The sequence below is a fragment of the Schistosoma haematobium genome, chromosome 1 (assembly GCF_000699445.3).
Source record: "Schistosoma haematobium chromosome 1, whole genome shotgun sequence".
NCBI lineage: Eukaryota > Metazoa > Platyhelminthes > Trematoda > Strigeidida > Schistosomatidae > Schistosoma > Schistosoma haematobium.
In genome coordinates, this window is record NC_067196.1 from 4,239,304 (window position 1) to 4,263,521 (window position 24,218).

At 35.2% G+C, this 24,218-nt stretch overlaps 2 protein-coding genes across 4 annotated transcripts in view; one reads left to right on the forward strand and one right to left on the reverse strand.

The window, feature by feature from the left end:
• Positions 1-22,546, forward strand: part of ANKMY1 (Ankyrin repeat and MYND domain-containing protein 1) — a 55,128-nt gene extending 32,582 nt beyond the window's left edge. Inside the window, exons 10-19 of the mRNA XM_051214067.1 lie at positions 2,352-2,523; positions 3,724-3,975; positions 6,819-6,914; positions 9,313-9,420; positions 11,059-11,269; positions 12,784-13,041; positions 15,017-15,068; positions 17,724-17,878; positions 21,117-21,184; positions 22,037-22,546. Coding sequence (XP_051072951.1) covers positions 2,352-2,523; positions 3,724-3,975; positions 6,819-6,914; positions 9,313-9,420; positions 11,059-11,269; positions 12,784-13,041; positions 15,017-15,068; positions 17,724-17,878; positions 21,117-21,184; positions 22,037-22,258 — 1,594 coding nt within the window. The 3' untranslated portion in view covers positions 22,259-22,546. The remainder of the gene's footprint in view (positions 1-2,351; positions 2,524-3,723; positions 3,976-6,818; positions 6,915-9,312; positions 9,421-11,058; positions 11,270-12,783; positions 13,042-15,016; positions 15,069-17,723; positions 17,879-21,116; positions 21,185-22,036) is intronic.
• The window catches only part of TCTE1_1 (T-complex-associated testis-expressed protein 1), a gene marked incomplete at its 5' end in the record, with an annotated part of 65,905 nt that continues 63,978 nt past the window's right edge, over positions 22,292-24,218 (reverse strand). Inside the window, one exon of one of the 3 annotated variants that reach the window (XM_051214202.1) lies at positions 22,292-22,405. The remainder of the gene's footprint in view (positions 22,406-24,218) is intronic. The other 2 variants (XM_051214204.1, XM_051214203.1) reach the window with 2 other exon arrangements.

Here is a 24,218-nt window from a genome sequence, read left to right on the forward strand (position 1 = left end):
CAGAGAATATGAAAAATGAGTCAACAAGCAAATATTGTTTTACAATGAACATTAAACTGTGATTGGTTAATAAAGAGAGTTAATGTGGTGGTGGTGGGCGTTTCCCTTTATTATTGGTGAGTTCGTCTATCGATCACATTTTACAGTGACAATAACATTTCTAAGACATTTACATGTTCAGTATTATATTGTTCGATGTGTTTCGTTCATATTTTACCAACGTTTTATTGTCGAAATAAAGAAAGTCTTGCACCCAAATGCCTTGGTACAACCAAGAGTGGGAAGAGTCACATCTCCCTCTCGAAATGCTCTCATATGGTCACGCGTATACAATTACTGTCAGGGAAGTCCTACTCACTGCCTTCTCGAGGCATTACTGTTGTTTACGAAATTGAGAGAACGAAAAGCGAATATCCGGTACTTTAACCGAGTTGGTGGACATGGAGAGTGCACTTAGGGGAGTTGGGAAACCCGGATTTTAAACCAATACTGCACATGGGCTCCAGTATTCTGAGTGAACAAATGGCGTATGAATGAATTATTAGTCACCGGCTACAATGTGATTATATCTCCTAACGTTTCTCTACTGCCTTGTGATTCAGATCTTTAGGTCGAAGGCTCCGAGTGTGATGCCCCGATAAAACCACCTACTTCGGTTTGGACACCCAGACAGTATCACAGATCACACACAAATCAAGTAACTTGTGTGGTGCATATGTATTCGCTGCCCCTTTGTACTAATATTAATGTGTTCAAATAAATAATGTCACACTAATGTTGATCATGAACTTACCTAGTATACGTAAACACAACACGTATTATTTAATTTATTCAAAGGAAATATGAATTGTGATTAAGTTAATTATCATATTCAATCGAAATGCATAAAAAGGTTTTGATTAAATATAATGTAGTTGCTAAGTAAGCGATGTATAATGTTTTTCTTTACATAGACTTTATTCGTCGTTATAATGTATGCAAAACTAATCTACAATCCTTGTTAGATAATTTTGTTTGGAGAATTTAGTTAATTTGGTTCGAATTCATTCACTATGATGTAGATTCATTAACTTTTTACTTTCTGTTAGATTATGGGTTTTAGAAGTATTTTGTGCCTTTTGATGTATGAGCGAGGAAAATAATGACTGATTATTTGCTTAGTTAGACTAGTAGATAGTCTGACAGGTAGTAAATAATTTATATATTCTCTTACCCTTATTATAACTGCGACTGTTATCGGGTTTATAGAGTGTCTAGTCACGTATTCTTGATCTGAGTTATGTTGAAATCTTGTAGAATAGACGCTGGAAGGGTATCTAGTGTAGATAAACTAACGTCCCATACGTGTAGACGGGGAAAACCGAGCGTAATAACACCTTTTTATTCCATAAATTCATTCTTCCACCACAAATCGTATTGTCTATGCTTAATCTTATCTTTTCTTTGTTAGACTGTTACTACTTTTACTACTGTATGCTTACATAGCATGGTAGCTTGAACAGAAATACGCGTATGCCACATTCTATATCGCTTATAACTAACTGATAGTTAATAAACTTGGTTTAAAAAAATAATTACACAGAATTCATTCACTTGTGTAAGTACAGACGTCACCTTATTCACAGTACAGATAGATCTCTATCAATCAAGATATGTAATATGATCACGTGTTTTAATGATTCGACAATATTTCTGTACTGTGTCTTCATTTCATGTGGATACAGAGAGTGGAGTGTTCGGAACTATAGTTTTTGATTGTTCAATACAAAATCATTGCTATCTATTCCTTTCAAATAAACAACCCAAATTACAAAGGAGATAAGTTGCAGAATACGATGAATCCATTGAACTATGTTTCTTTCTCTACAGCGAAATATAAACGTAATAGGTATTATGTAATAAATCTAGCTATTTTGTATGTTACAATTCTTTAATAAGAGATAGTACAATAACTATTATGATCATTTTATCCGTCAATAAGATATTAAATCATCAAGATTCATCTTCAGCCATCAAAAAGACTACATAATTAAATTCACTTGATGTTGTTTACTTGTAACTTTCCATTGTTATTTAGGATTGCAATTGATCATTCTGTTATTGGCATATGTCCACCCTATGTGGACTGCCTTGATATTGCCTTACATCACAAGCTATATAAGCAAACATGGATAGTGGCTAGCAATGGAACCCAGGACGCGCAAGTCTTAACTCTGAGATGCAGGTACATCCAGCTGACGAGTCCCACATAGAACGAAACGCGCATAAAACCGGATTCCTGTACTAGCCACTATCCAACTTTCTTTATAAAAAATACTACATAATTAGTTCTATTTTTCTTCTTAATTTAGACAAAAACAAATGTTAGATGTAATAGATCTATTATTAAAACGTGGAGCAAATCCAAACACTGGTATACGACCATTACCAGCATTATTTCTAGCTGTACAAGCTGGTGATCCTGATATGGTTCGTAAATTAATTCAACATGGTGCAGATGCAAATATATGTTTACGTGTAGATGTAAGAGTTGATTGCCTTTTTTTCATTATACAGTGGTTTCGAGAAGTTTCATAATTAAAAGTTATGTTAAATGTCTATGTAAACTATAAAATTCACGAATCTCCTTATACAATTAATGATGATATCCTTATTATAGACTAATTTCCAGAAATGATTCCAAGAATTCTAATAGGAAGTTGTAATCAGTAGAGTTTAATCATATAGAAGGTGTGAGATAGTTATTCACCACAATGGGGTTGAAAAATGCTTAAGTAATATTGTTGATTAATTGAAGTTATAAATATAAACCCACAGGATAACAGATTAAGCTTTAGTTACATGAGCTTGAAGGTCCTTGATAAGTCCATGAATGAACATTGCTGAGAAGGTACGTACTAGGGTAGAATATTTATCCAGTTTTTAATGATCGCTCAACAAAGATGAGAAAGTAATACAAAATATAAAACTTGATCTTTATAAATCTCTTATACTAATAATGGATACCAGTTGGTAAACAAGGGTTACTGGACAGTTGTTTTATTCTAGTTTAAGATTTTTGCCAGGAATTTGAAGCAGATATTAAAAGAATAAAAAGTAACTTGAAAGGATCGCTCAGCGTATAGTTCAATGGAGAATGCTGGCGGGCGGCCTATGCTCCTCCACGAGGGGTAACAGGTGTAAGTAAGCAAACTAGCAATAAACATACAATTTAGTCTAAAAATGAACTTAGAATATATATATATATATGTTAACCAACCTATATAACCAATTCGATCGCTTTTTTACATAACCATATACAATTCGTGGTATTGTAGTGAACGAGAACACAAGTGGGGACAATCGAAAGTATTTGAACACACAAATTACAGAACATCTTAGTAAAATCTGAGTACCATACAGTAAATAACTCAGTTGAAAAATATCAATCAATCGTCTTAGACTTCATTGTTCCTTCGTTTTCACAGCAATCATTCTTTGTTCTTGTTCACTTTTCTTTGATCTTCTTAACCTTCTACCTTCAGACATTGCATTTTCGATTGATGATACTACTTATATCTGTCGGCATCAGTAGTACACACCACAGTATGATTAAAATGGATGAATACGATAGTACGAACGAATGTTTATGGATAAGAAACACGACTACTTCCCCCACAACACCTACCCTGTTCTACATTCTTTCGTTTTGTCTTCTTGATTTTTTTTTCATTTAATTAATAGAGTATTTCCGAATCTGAGAATCCTGCATCAAAAGGAATTTATATTGATGAAGATGAACCACCATTAATACCAAGTTTAGATGGTTTAACTGTTTTACATTATGCTGTACTTGTTCCAAATGAAATGGGTGTAAAACTAACAGAAATTCTATTAGAAGATGGTTTAGCTGATCCAAATAAACAAGCTACATTAGATGATAGTTTCAAATCAAAAAGTCAATTCAACACTTCAATAATATCCGGGAATTCAAGTGTATGTACATAAAAAGTATCATGTATAATCGAATCAATTTATTACATAATTTTAGTAAAATATGGATTCATTTATGCTTAATTATCATGCTTTGTATACTATGATATGCAAGATTGTACATATTAGATGTAGTAAACCTATAAGTCAATTGAGGCTTGATAACCATAGAAAACCTGGAAGCACTGGAAGGCCGTTTCGTCTTAGTGTGGGACTCCTCAACAGTGCGCATCCACAATCGAACCCCGCAGAATTTCAATCCAGAACCTATAGATCGCGCGTGAGCGCCTAACCTCTAGACCACTGAGCCGGCATTCAACGATCTTAATGTCTAACATCAACCGATCCACGAATCTTGAGATGTGGGATCGTGGATGCGCACTAATGAGGAAACCCATACTAGAACGAAACGGTCGCCCAATGCTTCCAGGTTTTCCATGATGGTCTAGCTCCAATTCAATCATTAATTTAAGTATTAACATTTACTATAATATCCACAAAATCCCTCTCTGACTGTGAATAACAGTTGACTGAAGATTACTTACATTTGATTTAATCCTTGTAATACTTACTTACTTATGCCTATTACTCCCAATGGAGCATAGGCCACTGACCAGCATTGTCAAACCCGCTCTGTCATGGATCTTCCTTTCAACTTGTATCCAATTGTTGTTCATTCTTATCAAGATTGCCTCGATTTCTCGGCATAATGTGTTCTTTGGTCTTCTTCTCATTTGGCCTTGAGAATTCCAAGTAAGGGATCGCCTTTTGGCGCAGTTGGTTGCTTTCCTCAATGTGTGTCCTGTCCACCCCCAGCACCTCCCTGATTTTTTCCTCCGCTGGGATCTGTTTTGTTCTCTCCCACAGTAGGTCGCTGCTGATAGTGTCTGGCCGACAGATCTGAAGCATTTTGCGTAGACGAAACAGCTGGTGAAATCATCCTGGATTTTAGTGTCCCTTCTCCCCCCCCCAGCTTATAACAATTTATGGCAAAAATAACCTTTAAATCTTAATAAAAGAATATGTAAAACCCTAAGTTTAATTTTATATATCCCTTTAAATTTTAGGTGCATATGCATTTATTCGTGTAAGCTCTAACCATCTGTATGTTTTGTAGTAATCTTTACCCCCACTTGCTTTTTGTCATCTTCCGTCTCTAACTTATACACGAGAGCATACATTGAGATATATTATATGTATAACTATTAATGATAATCTGTCCTCTAAATGGACTGATATTTGTGAATCTTTATCTCGCGAGGCGGGATTATAGATGCGCACTGCTGAGGAGCCCCATAGTAGGACGAAACGGCCATCCAGTGCTTCCAGGTTTTTCATGATGGTCTTGCTTCAATTGACTCATTATCTCAACTATTAAAATTATTATTATATCCACAAAACCTCATCTGAAATTACATAATAATACCTCGAATTGACTGGACTTAAACGTATTAAAAATTGAATGATAAAATAGTGATGTAATGATAACGTGTTCACTATGAGGCTTGAATATCTTAGATTTGATCCTTGCTAGTATCATGAATACCTACTACTGGAAAGTCTAGTAGTAAGACAAACGTTTCTAAGTCTTGATTTAGTGTTCAACGGTTGAGTTGACATGTTTAAACCGTTCTTCAACTGATCATTCTTGATGTTTTAAAGACATACTTTACTATGAAATGCATGAAATCACATTATTCACAAGATGTATTCACTAGAACTGTTTGCACATAGTTATAAAGATTCCGTTTTTTTCAAAATGGATAGTGATAAGTCTTGTGGACTGAACGCTATATTCGTCTCCTAAGCTATTCTGTAACCCCCAAGCTAGAACTATACAGCGACCTGAACACGAGAGAGAAGACTCAAAGTATGCGAGAAGTAGTTTACTCCAAGGTCCCTTTTAATACAGAAAATACAGGGATTTTATAATATTTTAAATGTCCTTGGGTTGCTAGAAGATTCTGGAATGCTACTAAACATAGTAGCAGTGTAACAGCCAACCAATCAGAGCCTCTACATGTGACGTTTCGCTTCCTTGATATTTTTGGCTAAGACTTCAAGCGAACACTGATTGGATGAAACGCTTCTTGGTGTTTCCTGATGCTTGCTTTTCTTTTGCAAGCAATTTTCCGGATCACCCCAACAGATAGTTCTACCCCTTTTAAAATGATGCACATTTACTTTGTTATTGTTTATTCATTATTTGCACAGTTTGCATCCATCATTTTGTTTTGGTAGAAATACACCAGTTTCTTTTTTTCTTTATCACAAGATATATGTTGTAAGTAAAGAGGTAATACTAATTACTATTTGTGTATACATTTTACGATGTTACTTACTTTATGAATGCACTAATGATATTTGCTATGTTGTGTTATTATTAGAATACAAAACTTTGTGAAGATTTATAGAAAGCTTATATGATAGACTCTTTTCCAGTTGGAATATCATTAAAACTATGAAGTACTAGATGGTTGTTTCTTCCTAGTATAAAATTCATCAACAACGTACAATAGTAATCTCAAAGGTGATCAAGATGAAGAGTTTAAGACATTGTAGTGACTGTGTTATTATCATATAATTGATATTTTCAAAATTAATCAACCTGCAATATTCAGTGATGATTATCTTTTGTACTTGACGATATCTAGATAATGCCCCACCCAACCCACTAATGATTAGACAATTGGGACATATGAACTATCTACTACTTCCAATTTCCACAGGGTGTTTGGTGGTCAAATTAGGTTCATAATGTTATATATTTTATAAAGATTCTCAAACGTTTTCACATTGTTAATAGATTCACTGAGATATCTTAATCTTTTTATCATTATTTCAAGGAGTTGAATTCAGGCAAAACAACACCTGAAGAAAATAGAATGAATGAAGGTCGAACTCCATTACATTTGGTTTGTTCCCGTGAATATGATTTACTGGTAAATGATTTCATTATAATTGAACTACAACCTATGACTTCCAACATAGTTAAATGCATTTCCTACACTCCTACCTAACAGACTAAGCTAATAAGACAACTAAGTAATCACTAGGAATCTATAACTGGCAAAACTTATTCAATTGATATGCAAACTATTAGTATGTATACAACTATTCTTCTGATTTGATTATCGACATATAGGTTGTAACTCTGACTAGGAGCATATTCGGTATGTTTTATTTGTAATTCCTTATTTACTGTCAGATTTTGAGGCATTATGCAATCATAAGTATATATTATGCCTAGATTCACTTAGACTATCATGAATCATAGCTCATTCATTTAGAAGGGTTAATGCGTGAGAGCATGTAATATTTACTAAGTATATCATTTATATCCTGGTGAGAATTATGAATGGTAGTTTTTAAGAACTATTTATGGACAAACATTAAACGTATATTCCCAATGTATAACTATTTAGTAGATAGATTATGTATATATATACTGCTCTTATTATACGCTTTATTTTGATTTATGGATTATTATTATACGATTTACTATTCTCAAGTTATTCCCAATCTATTAGTAACAGTCTTTCATAATCGCAGCCACTTTTGGACTTCATCTTGTACAAATTTTATCTTCTATTTATGGTGTAATGTGGTGTATATGGTATGTATATAAACTCAGTATGTTTGAAATACATGATTCCAAACTCAGAGGCTGAGATTGGTGTACTGGACTTGAAAGGTTGGGATAAGCAGGGAGAAAGACCGATAAAAAACTCTAGACTGCTCGTACTAGTCTATTTCAGTCAGTCAGTCAGTTACAACGTAGGATCTGGCACATATATGCATCGGTTCAAGTTGCCATACCTCATTAGCACAACAACATAAACAACAGATTCATAGAAGCAGTTAACTCAATGGTGGTAATATATAAAAGAAACATTGCATATAAGAAGACAGTACAGGAAGAAAGAATTAGTTGGTAGAAAGAAGGATATGAAGCGATTTTAATCTCATGATTTAAGGGAAGATAAAGAGTGCGCACAATTACACCATTATGATCGATTCTGAGCCATGTCACACGCAGTCTACAACCATTGGTTACGATAGTCACGCTGACCACAACCAATTATTCTGCATCTAACGATATGACTAAGACTAGAAGTTAGTGACTTCAAGCACTGATGCCCAGTTTTGGTTTGGCCACCCCTAACATTCTTCCAACTATCTCCAACATCACTCAGCATTGCACGTTGTGATTATCGGTGTTCAGGCATACATAACACGTGGCCCAACTATCTTAGTCGATGAAGATTTACAACCTCATCAACTGATTTACCATCATTCCCTGATACCTTGCGTCTAACCTCACTATTACTTACCCGATTATCCCAGTAGATGTGAGCCATATTTCTAAGGCATCTGCAGTTTTATCATTACATTATACATTAATAGGACATAAGGCCACAAGTTATAACAGTTTTCAACTTAGTACAATATTTGTTCGGTATATCATTCTTCTGTATTAATTTTAAGCGTTATTCGTTCAGCACCCTTTTCAACATTCGTTCATATTAGCTTAATACGACATTCGTCCAGTTTAATGTTCAGTTTTATGACTTTGTTGTAAAATTCATATATACTATTCAAGTCACGTATGATATTCATTGGCTAACCATAGAATCATAGTAAAATCTACTGAAACCAAATCACGAAATCATCAGTAAATTGATGAGCGAATTTCTATTCATTGAAAAGTAAACTGTTATCCAATTAATATTAGCTCAGAATGCAAAGCAATTCTACAAACGTATATTCTAAAACTTATGTAAATTATGAAAATAGATCTTCATTAGTGACTAGTTTTGAAATCAGTTTATCAAAGATTTATTGAGAAACCATTAGAAACCGGTAGAGTTTAAGTTATTTAAAAGTGCTGCACAGGATATTTGACGAGTTATTTCATGAACTGAATAAGGAAATGTTAATAAAAGCCATTGTATTTCAATTTACTGATCCAGATGTATAGGGCTCAATATAGAATCTAAAAAATATTAGGTTGTCTTATAGAACGCCATGATTGATCATCATTAACGAGTTCAAAACTAAGAAGGGTGAGACTATAATTTATGGACGAACCACTCAGGTATTAGATAACAGGTCTTGGATTTTGGCGCGAAAGTCAGTCATCTATTTTAGTGGACACTCTCAAGATCAATCTAGCGTCGCTCAAATGTCGTCCATAATTTATAGTCTCACCCTAAGAAGAAATAGCTATTTATTGCTTTGTAATCCTCAGTTTATTAGTTGAATAAAAACCCTAATATATTGAGTATAGAATGAAATAAATTCAATTCTCACTGTAACTTTCCTTTTTATATCCATTAGAATTCAGCCGTCATTACAAAATGCCTTTTAAAGCATAATGCTAATCCAAATTTATTGTGTAACGGTCATTCAGCGCTCAGTGTTGCTATAGCAACTGGAAATGATCCAGTAAGTTTTTTCATTTGACATTCAAACTAATATTCTGAGCTATTTTCTTTTTAACTTTTCACTGTAATACTTGTCACATTAAATGTTTCTATCTCTCTCTGTGAAATTCGGCTGGGGTGTTGTTTACGAAATCGAGAGGATGAAAAGCGAATGTCTGGCGCTTTAACCGGGTTGGTAAACACTGAGAGTCCACCTATGGGAGTTGGAAATCTCTGATTCCAAACCAATGGTGCACATGGGCTCCGGGATCCTAAAGGAACTAATGGTGTATGAACCAGTTGTTGGTCACCGGCTACCATGAGACTGTATCTTCTAACTTTGCTCCACTGCCTTGTGAATCAGACCTTTATATCGAAGGCTCCAGGTGTGGTCCCTTAAGGAAAGCACCTCCTTCGGTTTGGGTACCCGAACAGTATCCCAGACCTTACACAAACCGAGTGATTTATGTGACGCATATCTATTTGATGCCTCCTTGTACCAATGTTTATGTGCTTAAATAAATAAATAGATAATTCATTTCCGAAACTCCCCATGTGACTCTTTTTAATGTCATAATCAGTAGTTGATACTCACTCAATTGGATACAATGATAAAATCAGGTGTAAATAGATTATACATATTTAATGAATCTATTTACGTTTTCCTACAGGTTATCCTGTCTAAACATTGACAAATCAATAATGTGTAATTTCATCTTAATGAATGTAGTTTATTAACCTTCCCGAACCCTTGTAAAGACTTCACTGGATTTGTAAGAGCCGTTACACAATTCTGTGTTAATCTCATGTATTCAAGCTAAACATAAGGAGCTAATGGGTTTAATGATATTTTACTGTCACATGAATAGACAAATTTCGTGCCAAAACCAAAGAGAATCTATATGATTAGGTCGTTCGTCAAATATAGTCCTACTCAAACTATGGAGAAAGACTTGGACATTTACCACGTCTAATACTATCACTCATACTGTCAATTGGCAGAATATATTTTTTCTTTATTGTTTCATACACTTTAAGTACTTTACAAAGATATTTCTCTTGTTCATTATAAACTGTATTTGAATTTTGCGCAAAACACCTAAAAGTCGAATTCTCTATTCTGATTGGTTCATCCCTACACCATATTTTTACCCATGTTTTCTATTCAAAGTAACATGGTGACTAGCGTTGAAATGCAGAACACTGAATAAGTGGCAATATCGAAGCTGACCTTTCAAAATGTGAATATGTCATTAGAGACCAACAAATTTCTGGTTTAAACATTAACAACGATTAAGTAAAAGCCTTTACAAAGATTACCATTGTTAGAAAAAATAAACTATTTCAAAATATCAGATTGAGGGGTTTTGTGGAGAGATTTGTAATTTTATAGTTGAGTTCATGCGTTAATTAAAGCTATGAAAAACGTATAAGCGCTAGACGGCTGTTTCGTCGTTGTATGAGGCCCATCATCAGTTCACATCCAAGATCCCGTTTGTGAGATTCGAACCCAGGACCTATCGGTCTCGAATGCCAACATTTAACCTCTAGACTACTGAGACAGCATTCAATGTTGTTATTATTATGACTTGTACATAAATTCACCCTTCTTTTGTTTCATTTACGTTTTATTTTTGTTTTCAATATTATTTTGTTTTAGTGTATTAATATCTTAATAAATCATCAGAATACAAATATTAATCAACCATTAGGAGATGGTTTAGGTTCAGCTCTTTGTATTGCATGTTCAAGTTTATTTGAATTTAGAAGGCCAATTGAATCACGTTTGGAATTAATCAAATGTTTAATTAATAAAGGTGGTATTGACAGTTTTAAAACATTTGTTTTATTAAAATCCAAGGGAATTTTCGGTGAGTTTACTACATATTTTACAATTAAACATGAACTCAACGAATAGATAATATCTTTTTTTCATTTAGCTAATGATCACTACTTTATACATTGCCCACAAATACCCTGGTACGGCCGAGAGTGGGGAGAGTCAGCTTTCCCTTTCCAAATGCTCTCATATCGCCTCGCGTATACAGCCACTTCCAGGGTAGTCCTGTTCACTACCTTCTCGTGGCGGGGGTGTTGTTTACGAAATTGAAAGGATGAAAAGCGAATGTCCGTCATTTTAGCCGAGTTAGTACACACAGAGAGTCCACATAGGGGAATTGGAAAACCCTCATTTCAAACCAATAGTGCACATGGGCTGCCTCCAGGATCCTGAAGAAACAAATGGCGTATGTACCTATTGTTGGTCACCCGCTACCATGGGACTGCAACTGCTGACATTGCTCCACTGCCTTGTGGATCAGACCTTTAGGTCGAAGGCTCTGAGTCTGGCCCCCTAAGAAAACCACCTACTTAGGTTAGGGAACCCGGGCAGTATCATAGACTATACCTACACATTAGTTTTAAGTCCCAGGTTCACCGTAGTTGGCAATACTCATACCTAGTTGATTCCAACTTATAATGTGATGTAACTTTAAATCAGACACAAACTCCACAAAACCAACATAAATCAATCTATGTATTAGTATTTAGAAACACCGCATACAGTGGTCTTGAGTGCTGTTAGGGGTATGAGGGCGGTTATCTTTTCCCGTTTGCCCACGCCGTGGAAGGGTTCTTTTGGAGGCACCTGAAAAGAAAATTGAGTTAGAGATGGTTTTACTGACCTGATAGCGGGACCGCAGTGCCCAAGGAACACCTGCCAAAGGTCGGTCACGCACGACCTTTTTGTGGGTAATCTTTGTGTCAGATCCGTACTTGTTGAGACCGTACCGCTGGAGACGAATATCCGTGGGATGAGGTGAGGTGTTCATGTTTGAGATTGACCTTTTCAAACTTCACCTATCCTTGTGAAAAGGCAGCATCACTTTCATGACTGTTGTCTGGAGGAAACACCTTACTGCCGTCACACCTCTGTACAGTCTGTAGTACGACTTTGCCTTCGGACTTTGGGTTTGCTGCTTTTAGTCTTACCGTTCTCCAGTCGACCTGTCTGGGGTGGTAAGATCTTGAGAAACGATTGTTCCAGCCAGTATAGCTCGACTGATTTATCACGACAGGCAAGCCCGACCACTACGTCAAGATAGCAACAACGGTCGGGTAATCGGAGGTATAACAACTTGGACTGACTGATTTAGAAACACAGTGAAAGTATACTTCATTGACAAGTACTTTGTAGCCATATTTATAACTAAGTTAACAGAGAATCTTTTCACTTCAAATCTCAAGAATATATATGTTATTGAAATGGGAGATTATGTGCAGCAATTCAAAGTTGCCATATTAAACCTGATTAGTTTATTGACATAGTATATTTATCATGATAAATCTCTTATATATGTTTTCTCATTATTATTATATATAACAGGGAATGTAATAGATTTCACTTATATGGATTATGCAAAAGATACAAGAATTTCTAAAACACCATATCATGCATTGAATGAAATTGAAAAAGAAACTTATAATGGAAGAATGCAAATATTAACTTATTTAGCTAATCGATTAAGAGAATATGCTTATTCAATAGAAAGTCTTATTGATGATAATAATCACAATATTGAACAAATAAATTTAGATCGAAATGAATTAAAAGATAAACAAGACAATTGTCCTATTAAAACATGTAAGTATAACTACGTTTGTTCAGATTATGTAATAATAGTGAGTGAGTAACTGAAGAAAGTTTGATAGGATGAGTATACTGCACGGCAGTTCGTTCTGTTCTACTTTACAGCTGCAAAATGTGGACATTAAGAGTAGAAGATATACGTAATTTACTAGTATTTGATCACAGATGTCTTAGAAATATTGCTCACATCTGCTGGAATCACCAGGTAAGTAGAGGTAGGGTATTGGAGAATGATGACAAATTAGTTGATGAGGTTGTGAATTTTTAATCGACTGAGATGGTTGGGTCACGTGTTACGTATGCCTGAACACCGATTACCACGACGCTCAATGCTGACTAGTGTTGAGGATGGTTGGGATAAAGTTAGGGGTGGCCAAAACAAAACGTGGCATCAGTGCTTGAAGTCACTAACTTGTAGTCTGAGCCATGTTGGTAGATGGAGATTACTTGGTTGGGGTCCGCGTGACTATCGTAACCAATGTTTGGAGACTGTGTGTGACATGGCTCAGAATCGATCACAATGGCGTAGGTGTACACACTCTTTGTCTTCCCTTAAACCATGAGATTAAAATCGCTTCATATCCTTCTTTCTACCAACTAATTCTTTCTTCCTGTACTGTGTTCTTATATCCAATGTTTCTTTTATATATTACCACCATTGAGTTAACTGCTTCTATGAATCTGTTGTTTATGTTGTTGTGCTAATGAGGTATGGCAACTTGAACCGATGCATATGTGTGCCTGATCCTACGTTGTAGGTGACTGACTGATTGATCCTGTTACTTGTTCAAAATTGATTACATGCACTTTTCCAGATCAGTTAACTTGTATTGTACTTAAAAGTTTTATGGTTACTTCATATTAAGTTATTCAAATATAAACAAGAAGTTCCTAGTTTAGGTTTCTATTTAGTTGACACACTTCAGAAAGGTCTATCTACAATGTTAAAGATAATGGTATTGGTATCATAGTAAGAGACATTACCATTGAGCTATTCACTTCATAACTGTCGTTTCATGATCAATAGTAGCATAGAAAAACTGACAACTGATTTTAATTAAAATGGCTTAGATCACAAAACAATCGAAAAGGTTATACATATAGTGATTGCATAACCATTGGTAACAACTAATCTTATCTTATGTTGACTGTTTGTCCCTTGTAAAAAAAACTGTAATGGGACACACCATTTCTCAAAGTATATGTTAGTAATGTTTTATAAGAATATGATCAATATTTCATAGCTAAATGGTCTGTTATATTACAGAACATAATGTCATTAAACTACTCCTTCTTCACTGGTTACTTGTTTTCTTTGAAAGATAACTATGCTATCATTTCATTTGACTAACAATATGATTCAAACCTGTATAATCTAACGGTCATTTCAACGCTTGCAAACTCTGAAGAACTTACTAAAGGTGGATTATAGCCATCAATGGAATGAAGGACGCACTTTTCGTACTATTTGGGACTCGCCAACTGAATGCGCCTCCATTCAAATGTTGATACTAGCATTGAGGCTTGAATCCAATATTATTTCACTTTAAATGACCATGCATTATCTACTGATCTATCGAGTTCGGATAGACATTAGCTTTTTCAATCGGCACAAAGCTATCTAGATGAAATAGTATAAGTTTTCTCTTTATTGAGATAATGGTCTATACTTGGTCAGCTTTACCAAGACACATATTCTTAAGAAACTTATTTTACTTACCATCCTAAATTCATATCCTGTATTATTTTTAAACGAATCTGTTACTTTTAATCTTTTTGTTGGAGTTTTGTTCTCTGAAGTGGACGGTTTGGCCGTGGAGCCTTCATCGTTCTTCTGATTGGTTGATAAATTTAACCGATTTCAATATGTTTGTTGATTATCAATTCAAACTCTTAACTGTAGGATTCAGTGAGAATTTCTTGAAAAGTATGGCGATTAAATTCTATAATTCTGTTGTTTCTTTTTCAGCATCTTCTAAACCTTCGCGTCAAGAATCACCGACTTATCTCAAGAAAAACAGGTTTGTGTTCACTAGATTTCCTTCAATTTTTTGAGACATTCAATAAATGTAGATAATTAGAATGAACTATCAGTATAGAGCTGTGGAGCTTAATAAGTTTTTGATTGAGATCATGAACTGATTGATGTTAGATTACCATTAAAAACCCTCGAGCGAGATCGTGAATGCGCACTGCTGAGAAGTCCCACAATAGGACGAAACGGCCGTCTAGTGCTTCCAGGTTTTCAATGGTGGTCTAGAACAAAATGTATTAGTGGACAATATTGTCATCCATTAAATCATTTTGAGTTGTCTTTTATATATTTTCGTCATTTACCAAAGAGGTTTGATCTCGTCTCCTACACACACACACATCTGCCCCTTCTTTGGCAGGATACGATTTAATGAGTGTTTTGACGGTTCAATGATTGATGGGGCCCTGAGTGGGTAAGGATGAGAAGTCTTAGACTTTGACAAAACAAACGTTAAGTACTCTTTGGTCTTCATCAATTCGTTGGAAGAAATCACTATATGATCAAAACCATCTTCATAGTTATCTAGTCTTCAAAATCCTCTCAGCTTAAAAATCACAGTTCAGTGGTTTAGTGGATAGGCGCTCGCGCGCGAAACTGATAGGTCCTGGGTTCGAACCTGACGGGGCGGGACTGTAGATGTGCACTGCTGAGGAATCCCATAATAGGACGAAACGGCCGTCCAGTGCTTCCAGGTTTTCCATCGTGGTCTAGCTTCAATTGACTCATGAATTCAACTGTTGAATATTAATTGTTGAAAGATCAATACATTCATCTATGTTTTTGCTGACAGAGAACAGTTATTGCTGAAGTGAAGGGTTTTGTTAATATTACATCATAAAAATAAATAATAGCTCGCCTCTTTCTAAGGTTTATTTTGATGATGACGTTTTTGTTTAGAATCGTAAGATATCATATGGTAAACAAGGATGACTTGATGAACTATTGAAGCGATTTGAATACGCATTCGGTTGTTACGAAGTAATATCAACGTATATTTGTTACTACTTCTTTGATATTATGCCTTTCACTGAGTTTTGTGAAATGAAGATGAATTATATGTTTAAAACTACCTGTATATGATCAGCCTGTAACTATAAATGATCTGATAAAGGATGAAAGGTTCTCTAGGTATTGTATGGTGCATTTTGTTTGCTTTATTACATGTCAGACTAATCACGTTTGGTTAACTCAATTGAAGCTAAATGAACTTTAGTACTAGTTATAGTTATACAATATACCCTTGTGGTCCAGGGTAATTTTACATTGGTTTTCAGAAGAACCAGACACCATCCAGACTTTCACGTGACAACCCAAACAGTACAGCTCAATCCCACTTCACAGGAAAACCAAACACCGTATAGGCTTTAACGCTACAATTTGAATAGTACAGCTCAATTCTGTGGCGCAACCATGCAGGTACCAAGCACCCTGGTGGATCATTCTCACCATTCACACACACATCCACGTCACATGTATAGTTATTCCGACCATTGATCGCGTGAATCAATTATGCACAGCACGAAGAAGCCAAAGTTGACCTATTCCGCTTACACGACAGTTACACTCATTAATGTTAGCAATGGCAACATGCCTTAAAATGTCCCAATGACAATCGCCCTTGAGAACACTGAAAAGGGACCACCAGTATGAATGAAATCGGTTAACCAGCAAACCAATTTTGTGCAAAGACAGTCATCAAAGTAATCCCGAACCATCCACAATATCAATGGTGAACCTCCAGTCTTATATGAGACCTTCAAATCTACATAAGAAGATAGCTTATACTGCATACAACACATATGTAGGGTAGTAAAAGAAATAGCCCAGCCTGAAGCGTTAGGGCTTAAACAACGCTTAAAACCCACTGTCTGATGCCGGAATACTATAACTAGACCATCAAGACCATTTTTATCGCATTTGCGAAATTTTCATTTTTCCTACTTTTCAGACCCTGCCTGAGTTAGGGGTAGTATTCCTGAACTTTAGTACTGAATAACACTTATTATGTTTCCACAAGTAGCGTGAATTTTCTAGTCATCAGCAAATTTGCATCGTGTAATAACTTCTGATTATTTATAATTCAAATCATTTTGTTAATTTCACTGAAATCGTGAGTCGGTGAGTGTTAGACCACTATTTGAAACTTGGAAGCGCTTGAGGGTCGTTACATCCTAAGATATGACTCTTCAAAAGTGCTTATCCACGACTCAACACGCGGAAATCGAGTTCATGACCTACAGTTCCGCGCTCAAACGATTAGATCCTCGGGTGCGGGGTAATGGTTGCGCACTATTGAGGAGTCCTATTCTAAAAAGAAAGCCATCTGGTGCTTCCAGTTTTCTAGTGGTGATTTAACACTCATCAAAAGGTGCAGAATTTCAACCACTTGTCTTGTATTACTTCATAACAACGACCGATGATACTCAGGACCTAGTGGTTCTTCATCCTACTTCTTACGGGGACAGTGTTAAGCAGTGTTAAAGAACGCCAAAGAATGGCCAAACGGTAGTTCACCACCCCCTACTAATTCTTAATGGTTTTTTGGACAATGTTGGTTTATCATCAAAACTAACTTTAAATTAAATAATCTCTGCAAACTTCAATTATTGTTTAATACATTCTCATTTTCTTTGCTTTTTAGTTGTATATCCTATTCGTTTTGCTATGAATGTGGACGTTCTGTTGGTGTACGTCTAACAATATGTACACGCTGTCATAGAGTATATTTTTGTTCCAAAGTTTGTAAATTAAAATCATGGACAATGCGACATAAAAACGAATGTTATTTAACTCCAGGTAAATGAAGTATAAGTAACTCTTAAGAATTTTAAATCTCATATCATTGTTGTTTTCATTAAGAAATCTAAAAAAATAATTGATCAGTTTTATAAGCAAAGATGGATAGTGGCTAGCAGTTGAATCCAGGACTCACGGTTCGTCCTATTTGGGACTCGTCAACTGGATGTACTTACATCCCATGGTTGGTGTTCACTCTAGGACTCGAACGCAGTACCATTCGCTTCAAACGCCATCGCGTTATCCATCTTTGCTTATTGAGGCAGTCCAGATAGGATGTACATATGCCAACAAGAGACTGACCATTTGCAGTCTCAAACAACAATGGGGATACAAGCAAGCAACACTACCAAGTGAATTGATCAGGTATTTGTCAAAAAATAACACCTAAATATAAAATGATAATTATTCTCAACTCCATTTAATAAGTTCTGTGTAGAATTAAACAAGCAATCAAGATTCTACGGGTAATCACTATCGATGAATGGTATTTGGTGAAAATGTTTGTTGAACATCGAATTATAAAATGTTAGACTTCTTAGCGCTGTTTTATCTACTGATTGAGTGATATTGTAGTGAACGAGAACACAAACGGGTACAATCGAATGTATCTAAATACAAAACTACAGAATCTCTTAGTAAAATCTGAGATCCCTACAGTAAATACTCCGTTTGCAAAATGTCAATCAATCGTCTCAGACTTCATTGTTCCTTCTATTCCACACCAATCATTCTTTATTCACGTTCTCTTTTCTTTGATCTTCTTAACCTTCTGTAGTGTTGGTTACTATGTTAAGCCCATACACCTTATTGTAGCTTTCGGACTGGCCAATCAATTCATTCTACTGGAGTCACATTTTTACATTGTTAATTACTCACTTATTAACATTGACTGTTTTTACGTGAACTATGTGTGTGTACATCTTATTCTACTCACCACATGTCTGTAGCTTATTTTAATGTGACTATAAATATCGATTAACGCTTGGTTAAATCGAGTTGGCTCACACGCCTTCTCCATTGCGCGTCATTTCACTCCGCACTCTTCTTTTCTCTGATCTTTTGTCTTGATCAATGAGTAAACAAAATACACGTACTCGAAATTCGTTCTTGTATTTGATTTAATTTTTCCCGTTATTGACTAACGCGATTTAATTCGATGATTATATACGAGGATTGATGATATGTGTACTTCAATAACAATCATTCATACGATATTATCGGAGTCAGATCCCGGGTCACTAAACTTCCACGTCAAAGCATTCTGTCATATCATTGTTCCACCAAAATAAGTGTTCACCTGATTCTTTGAAAATACCCCAGTTGTTCACAGTTTAACCTTCAATAAGATCTACATGCATATGTACAGTACTTTCGTCTTACAATAAAAAATTATACTATTTACTTTCATAAATAATTTTGAAATCCTAATAATTGGATTTCTACTATATTATTGCCTCAAGAGTCCTAAAAGCTTTGGATAATCATTCGAAGTGATTTCTGAATCTTGCTAAATCAATGAATCAATAATATTGATTAGATATTTATCATTTGCCAAGTTACTCGCTTAATACAATCATATTATACTGAAGACATTTAATATTGCATTAATATCTTACTATTATTCGTAATTCAATATGAATTTCAAAGAAGAAAATTGATACCCTTAAGAGACTGATAACATTGATCAAGTACAATCGAAATTTTTTTTTGTTGCCGACATTGTTTTATTTTTTTTATTTTCGAATAAATTACCTTAATATCAGTTACCAGCTGGATGATTCATAATAAACCTGTACTCATTGTCATTGTCCATGTTATGGAATTCTCTTTATTTATTGAAAGGATTTTACAATAGTTGATCATTTGGTATTCTTGAAAATTAGCATCCATTAGTTTAACTGTTACTAATAAATGTTAAATGTTGTGAAACGCAGACTAATGAAGCTAGATACTGGCAACTGATCTCTTGTAGGACTGAAATGTATCTACAATTGATTGATCATTGGGTAGAAATCGATGTTATATATTTCAGGTCCTTATTACTGCATATCGAATACTATGGATTGATTTGCAATGTAGCCACTAGTCTAGGTGACTGGACATTGCGTGCACTTTGTTACAGATACACTTTGCTAACGAGTGCCAAGTAGCACGAAACCTGTTGACTACCTCCAACCACCATCTTATCTCAACAAAGTGCACTCAATGTCGAGTCGCGTAGATTAGTGTCAATTTGGTCGATAGGATTCGATCTGCACTAAGAAGGGCCTGACATATATGACATTGATCACTACCCAGTGATTAATCAATTGTAAACATGACCTGAAACCAAAGTTCTCGAAGATCCTGTAAAAAACCTTTATCTGTAGTGGTTAAAAATTTCAGAGTAAAACACATACCTTCTTATGACAATAAATAAAGAGTACATTTTATTTTAGTTATTCAGTCAGTTACTTAGTTATTATTAACGTGGAACCTGATACCTGACTTTATGAGAAAAAGATATATGAGGTTAATCGAAATAACGCTTATGATCATTAAAAACTTACTGTGTTGATAGCTGTGGAAAACAACTTTCATTAGCTTATTTCTGTATTTTAGCTCAGAATTAGAATGAAAGGTTTATTATAAATTAAAGTAGACTAAACAGTCCAACACCATAAAACTATTCCTCCTTAATTTAAAATAACCTCTACCATTTAATACTGAATACAGTAAATTGTTTAAAACCAATCAACGTTTTAGTTACAAATGAAAGTATCCTGCCAGTTGGTATAACTATTTTCCAGGACGAAGCACAGCACTAGATAAGTTCACATGGTATTGTTTACTTGAATCTTCCAATTGATAATTAGGACTGTAATTCATCATTCTCTTATTTGACATATGTGCATAATTTGAGGAATACCTCGATATTGCTTTAATTTACAATTATTCTAAGCAAAGATGGATAATAGCCAGTAGTGGAATCAAGAGTGTTTGCTTCATTCTATTTGGGACTCGTGAACATTAACTCTGAGATTCAGGTAAATCCAGCTGATGAGTTCCAAATAGGACGAAATGCGCGTCAAACTGGACTCCACTGCTAACCACTATCCATTTTTGTTTAGACAGCACTAAATCGTTTAAACTTATTTAAAGACGGTATATTGAATTACTTATCTATTCTAATTAATCATATAATGTAAATATTAAACATTTAACGAGTACAATCTATGTTTCATTGAAATTATAGAACTTCAAACTGAAAGAGATCGACGAAGTCCTACAAAAGTTCTACCAAAACTTACAGCAAATAAACAAGTGAGTAAATATTAAATTATTCAATAATTGAATTCATGAATGAATTCAATTGAAGCTAGACCACCATGAAAAACCTAGAAACACTGGATGGCCGTCTCGTCCTAGTATGGGACTCCTCAGCAGTGCGCATCCACGATCTCGCTCTGCGAGATTATTACAGTTTGATACCGGCTCAGTAGTCTACAGGTTAAGCATTCACGTGCGAGACCGATAAATCCTGGCTTAGAATCTCGTGGGGTGGGATCATGGATGCACACTGCTGAGTCACATACCAGGATGAAACGACCATCCAGTTGTTCTAGGTTTTCCATGGTAGTCTAGCTCCAATTGACTTATGAATTCAACTGATAAACTAATATAATATCCATAAAACCCCTTTCTGATTATAATCATCATATGCTCACTAGTGGACTGTCTTCAAGAGGTATTTCTTGGAGTTCTAGTGAGAAGCAATGACTGGTGGAATGCAACCCGGTCTGTTGTGAGATACTAACTCACTGAAGACAATGGTGGATGGTGACGCGATTTTGTGAATTGGTGGAATTTAGACATTAACACCGATGGATGCTGGCTCAACGGTCTACAGGTTAAGCGTCCGCGCATCAGACCGATAGGTCCTGGATTACAATCTCGCGGGGCCGGATAGTGTATGCGTACTGCTGAGGAGTCCTATGCTAAGATGAAACAGCCGTTCATTTCTCCTAAACATTTCATAATGTTCTAGCTCTAATGGTCTCATGATCTCTCAACTATTAAAATTACTAAAATCTCCATAGAACCCATCTCTAGTTCTAGCACTGTTACTTTCGTTCTTTTTTCTTTTCTTTTCTCTTCTCTTGTATATTTATCCAGGAAAAACGTCAACAATCAATACAACAACATATAAATCATACATTAAATTGGAATTTATTAAATCATTTAACATGTTGTACAAGTAGTGGTGAATTCATTGGTATTTTATATCATCCAAGTTATTATTATCAATATATATTAAATCATTATTTAAAAATTAATGAAAATGGTCATATTATCATTGGAAAATATAATGGTAATGGAAATTATAGTCTTATTTAATGAAATTCATATTATTCATTAGATTAAAAAAAAAAATTCGATGTGTTTCTTTTCTCTTTTCTTCTTTTTTTCTTTTTCTTTTTTCTTTCTTCAAGTTTTCTTTTTTGCAAACGATTAAGTATTAAATTCTATCTATTTCTTTCATTACTTGTTTGTTTGATTTTAAAGAAGAATAAAAAAGAAAAAAACTCATAATGACAACAATCTTATGTTAAAATGAAAAGTATTTTATTGTACATTATGAAATTTAAAAAGATTTATGAAAATAATTAAATTTATATCTGTTTATATCTATTAGATTTATTGAAACATCCAGAGTCATCCAATTGAGATATGCACAAAACAGGAAGTTCACAAAACAATGATTTGTCTAAACTAGCGATTCTTTATTGAATAACATTTATTTTATTTCAACACATAGATATTGGTACAAGGAGGCATGAAATATATATGCGCCACGCAGATCTTATTTGATATGTGTGAGGGCTGTGATACTTCTCGGGTGCCCAAAAAAGAAGCAGGTGGTTTTCTTAGGGGGCCACTTCCCGAGCCTTCAACCTGAAGGTATAACCCACAAGGCAGTGGAGCAACGTAAGGAGATCCAGTCCCATGGTGGCCGGTGACCAGTGATTGGTTCATACGTCATTAGTTCCTTCGGGATACTGGAGGCAGCCCATGTGCACCATTGGTTTGGAATGAGGGTTTTCCAATTCCCCTATGTGGACTCTCTGTGTGTACTAACTTGGCTAAAATGACGGACATTCGCTTTTCGTCCTCTCGATTTCGTAAACAACACCCCCTCCACGAGAATTCAGTGAGTAGGACTTCCCTGGCAGAGGCTATATACGTGTGGCCATGTGAGAGCATTTCGAGAGGGAGAGCTGACTCTTTCCAATATGCAAAAATTAGTTACAAACCTCAACTTGTGAGGTATCTGTGGCTTCGATAGTGTAAAAGACAGCTGATAGCTGTGTCTAATACTTGATAACAGTTTTTCAACAAGCAAAACACAAACCAAGAACAAACAATATTGATGCCGTTGCATTCAAACAAAGGTTAAGTAAAAATGCACAAAATTGAGGATAACTACTACAGTGATTGAGATAAAGTAATTTTAATGATAAACACAATAAGGGTCATAAGTATATGTAAATATTTGAGAATGTTCACAACTTGCACTACAACGTAAGTTTAAAAATTGCTGGGAATGCAACTATTTACTGGGTTTAAATAAGTAGTATAAAACAATATACAAAAGAGTGGAAGAGAAGCGAGTAGGAACAATGTAAAACCAACTTAACAATATCATTGAATAAACTTATCTAGACAACTGGTGAAAACCAAAAAGCAGTGAACATCAGTATGAGGTTGTGGAGATTATTAAGTTTTTGTTTGTGATCATGAACCGATTGGCGTTAGATCACCATTGAAAACCTGGAAGCACTGGACGGCCGTTTAGTTCTATAGTGGGGTTTTTCAGCAGTGCGCATCTATGATCTTACACGCGTGATTCTTACCCAGGGCCTCCGGCTTCGCGCGCGAAAGGTTAACCTCTATGCCACTGAGCCGGCATCCAACGATGTTCATGTCTAATCTCAACCAATCCAAGAAATTGCGCGACCATCTACCATTGTACTGAGGTAGATACCGATATATACCGTAAGTGGTTCTACAATGAATAATTATCAGTTTACGTTAAATAAAAACACATTCAAGTTGATAAATTCATCAAAAAATCAACGTTCACCACAAGTGAGCATAAACAATGACCGAGAGCCCTGGGTTCGAATTCCGCGAGAGGGATCGTGGTTGTGCACTGGTGAGGAGTCCCACAATGGGACGGAACGGCCGTCAAGTGCTTCTAGTTTTCCAATGGTGATTTAAAATTAATCAGTTCATGATCTCAATCAATAAGTACTGAACAGTTGTTTTTTACTATTATGGGAATTAACACTAGTGA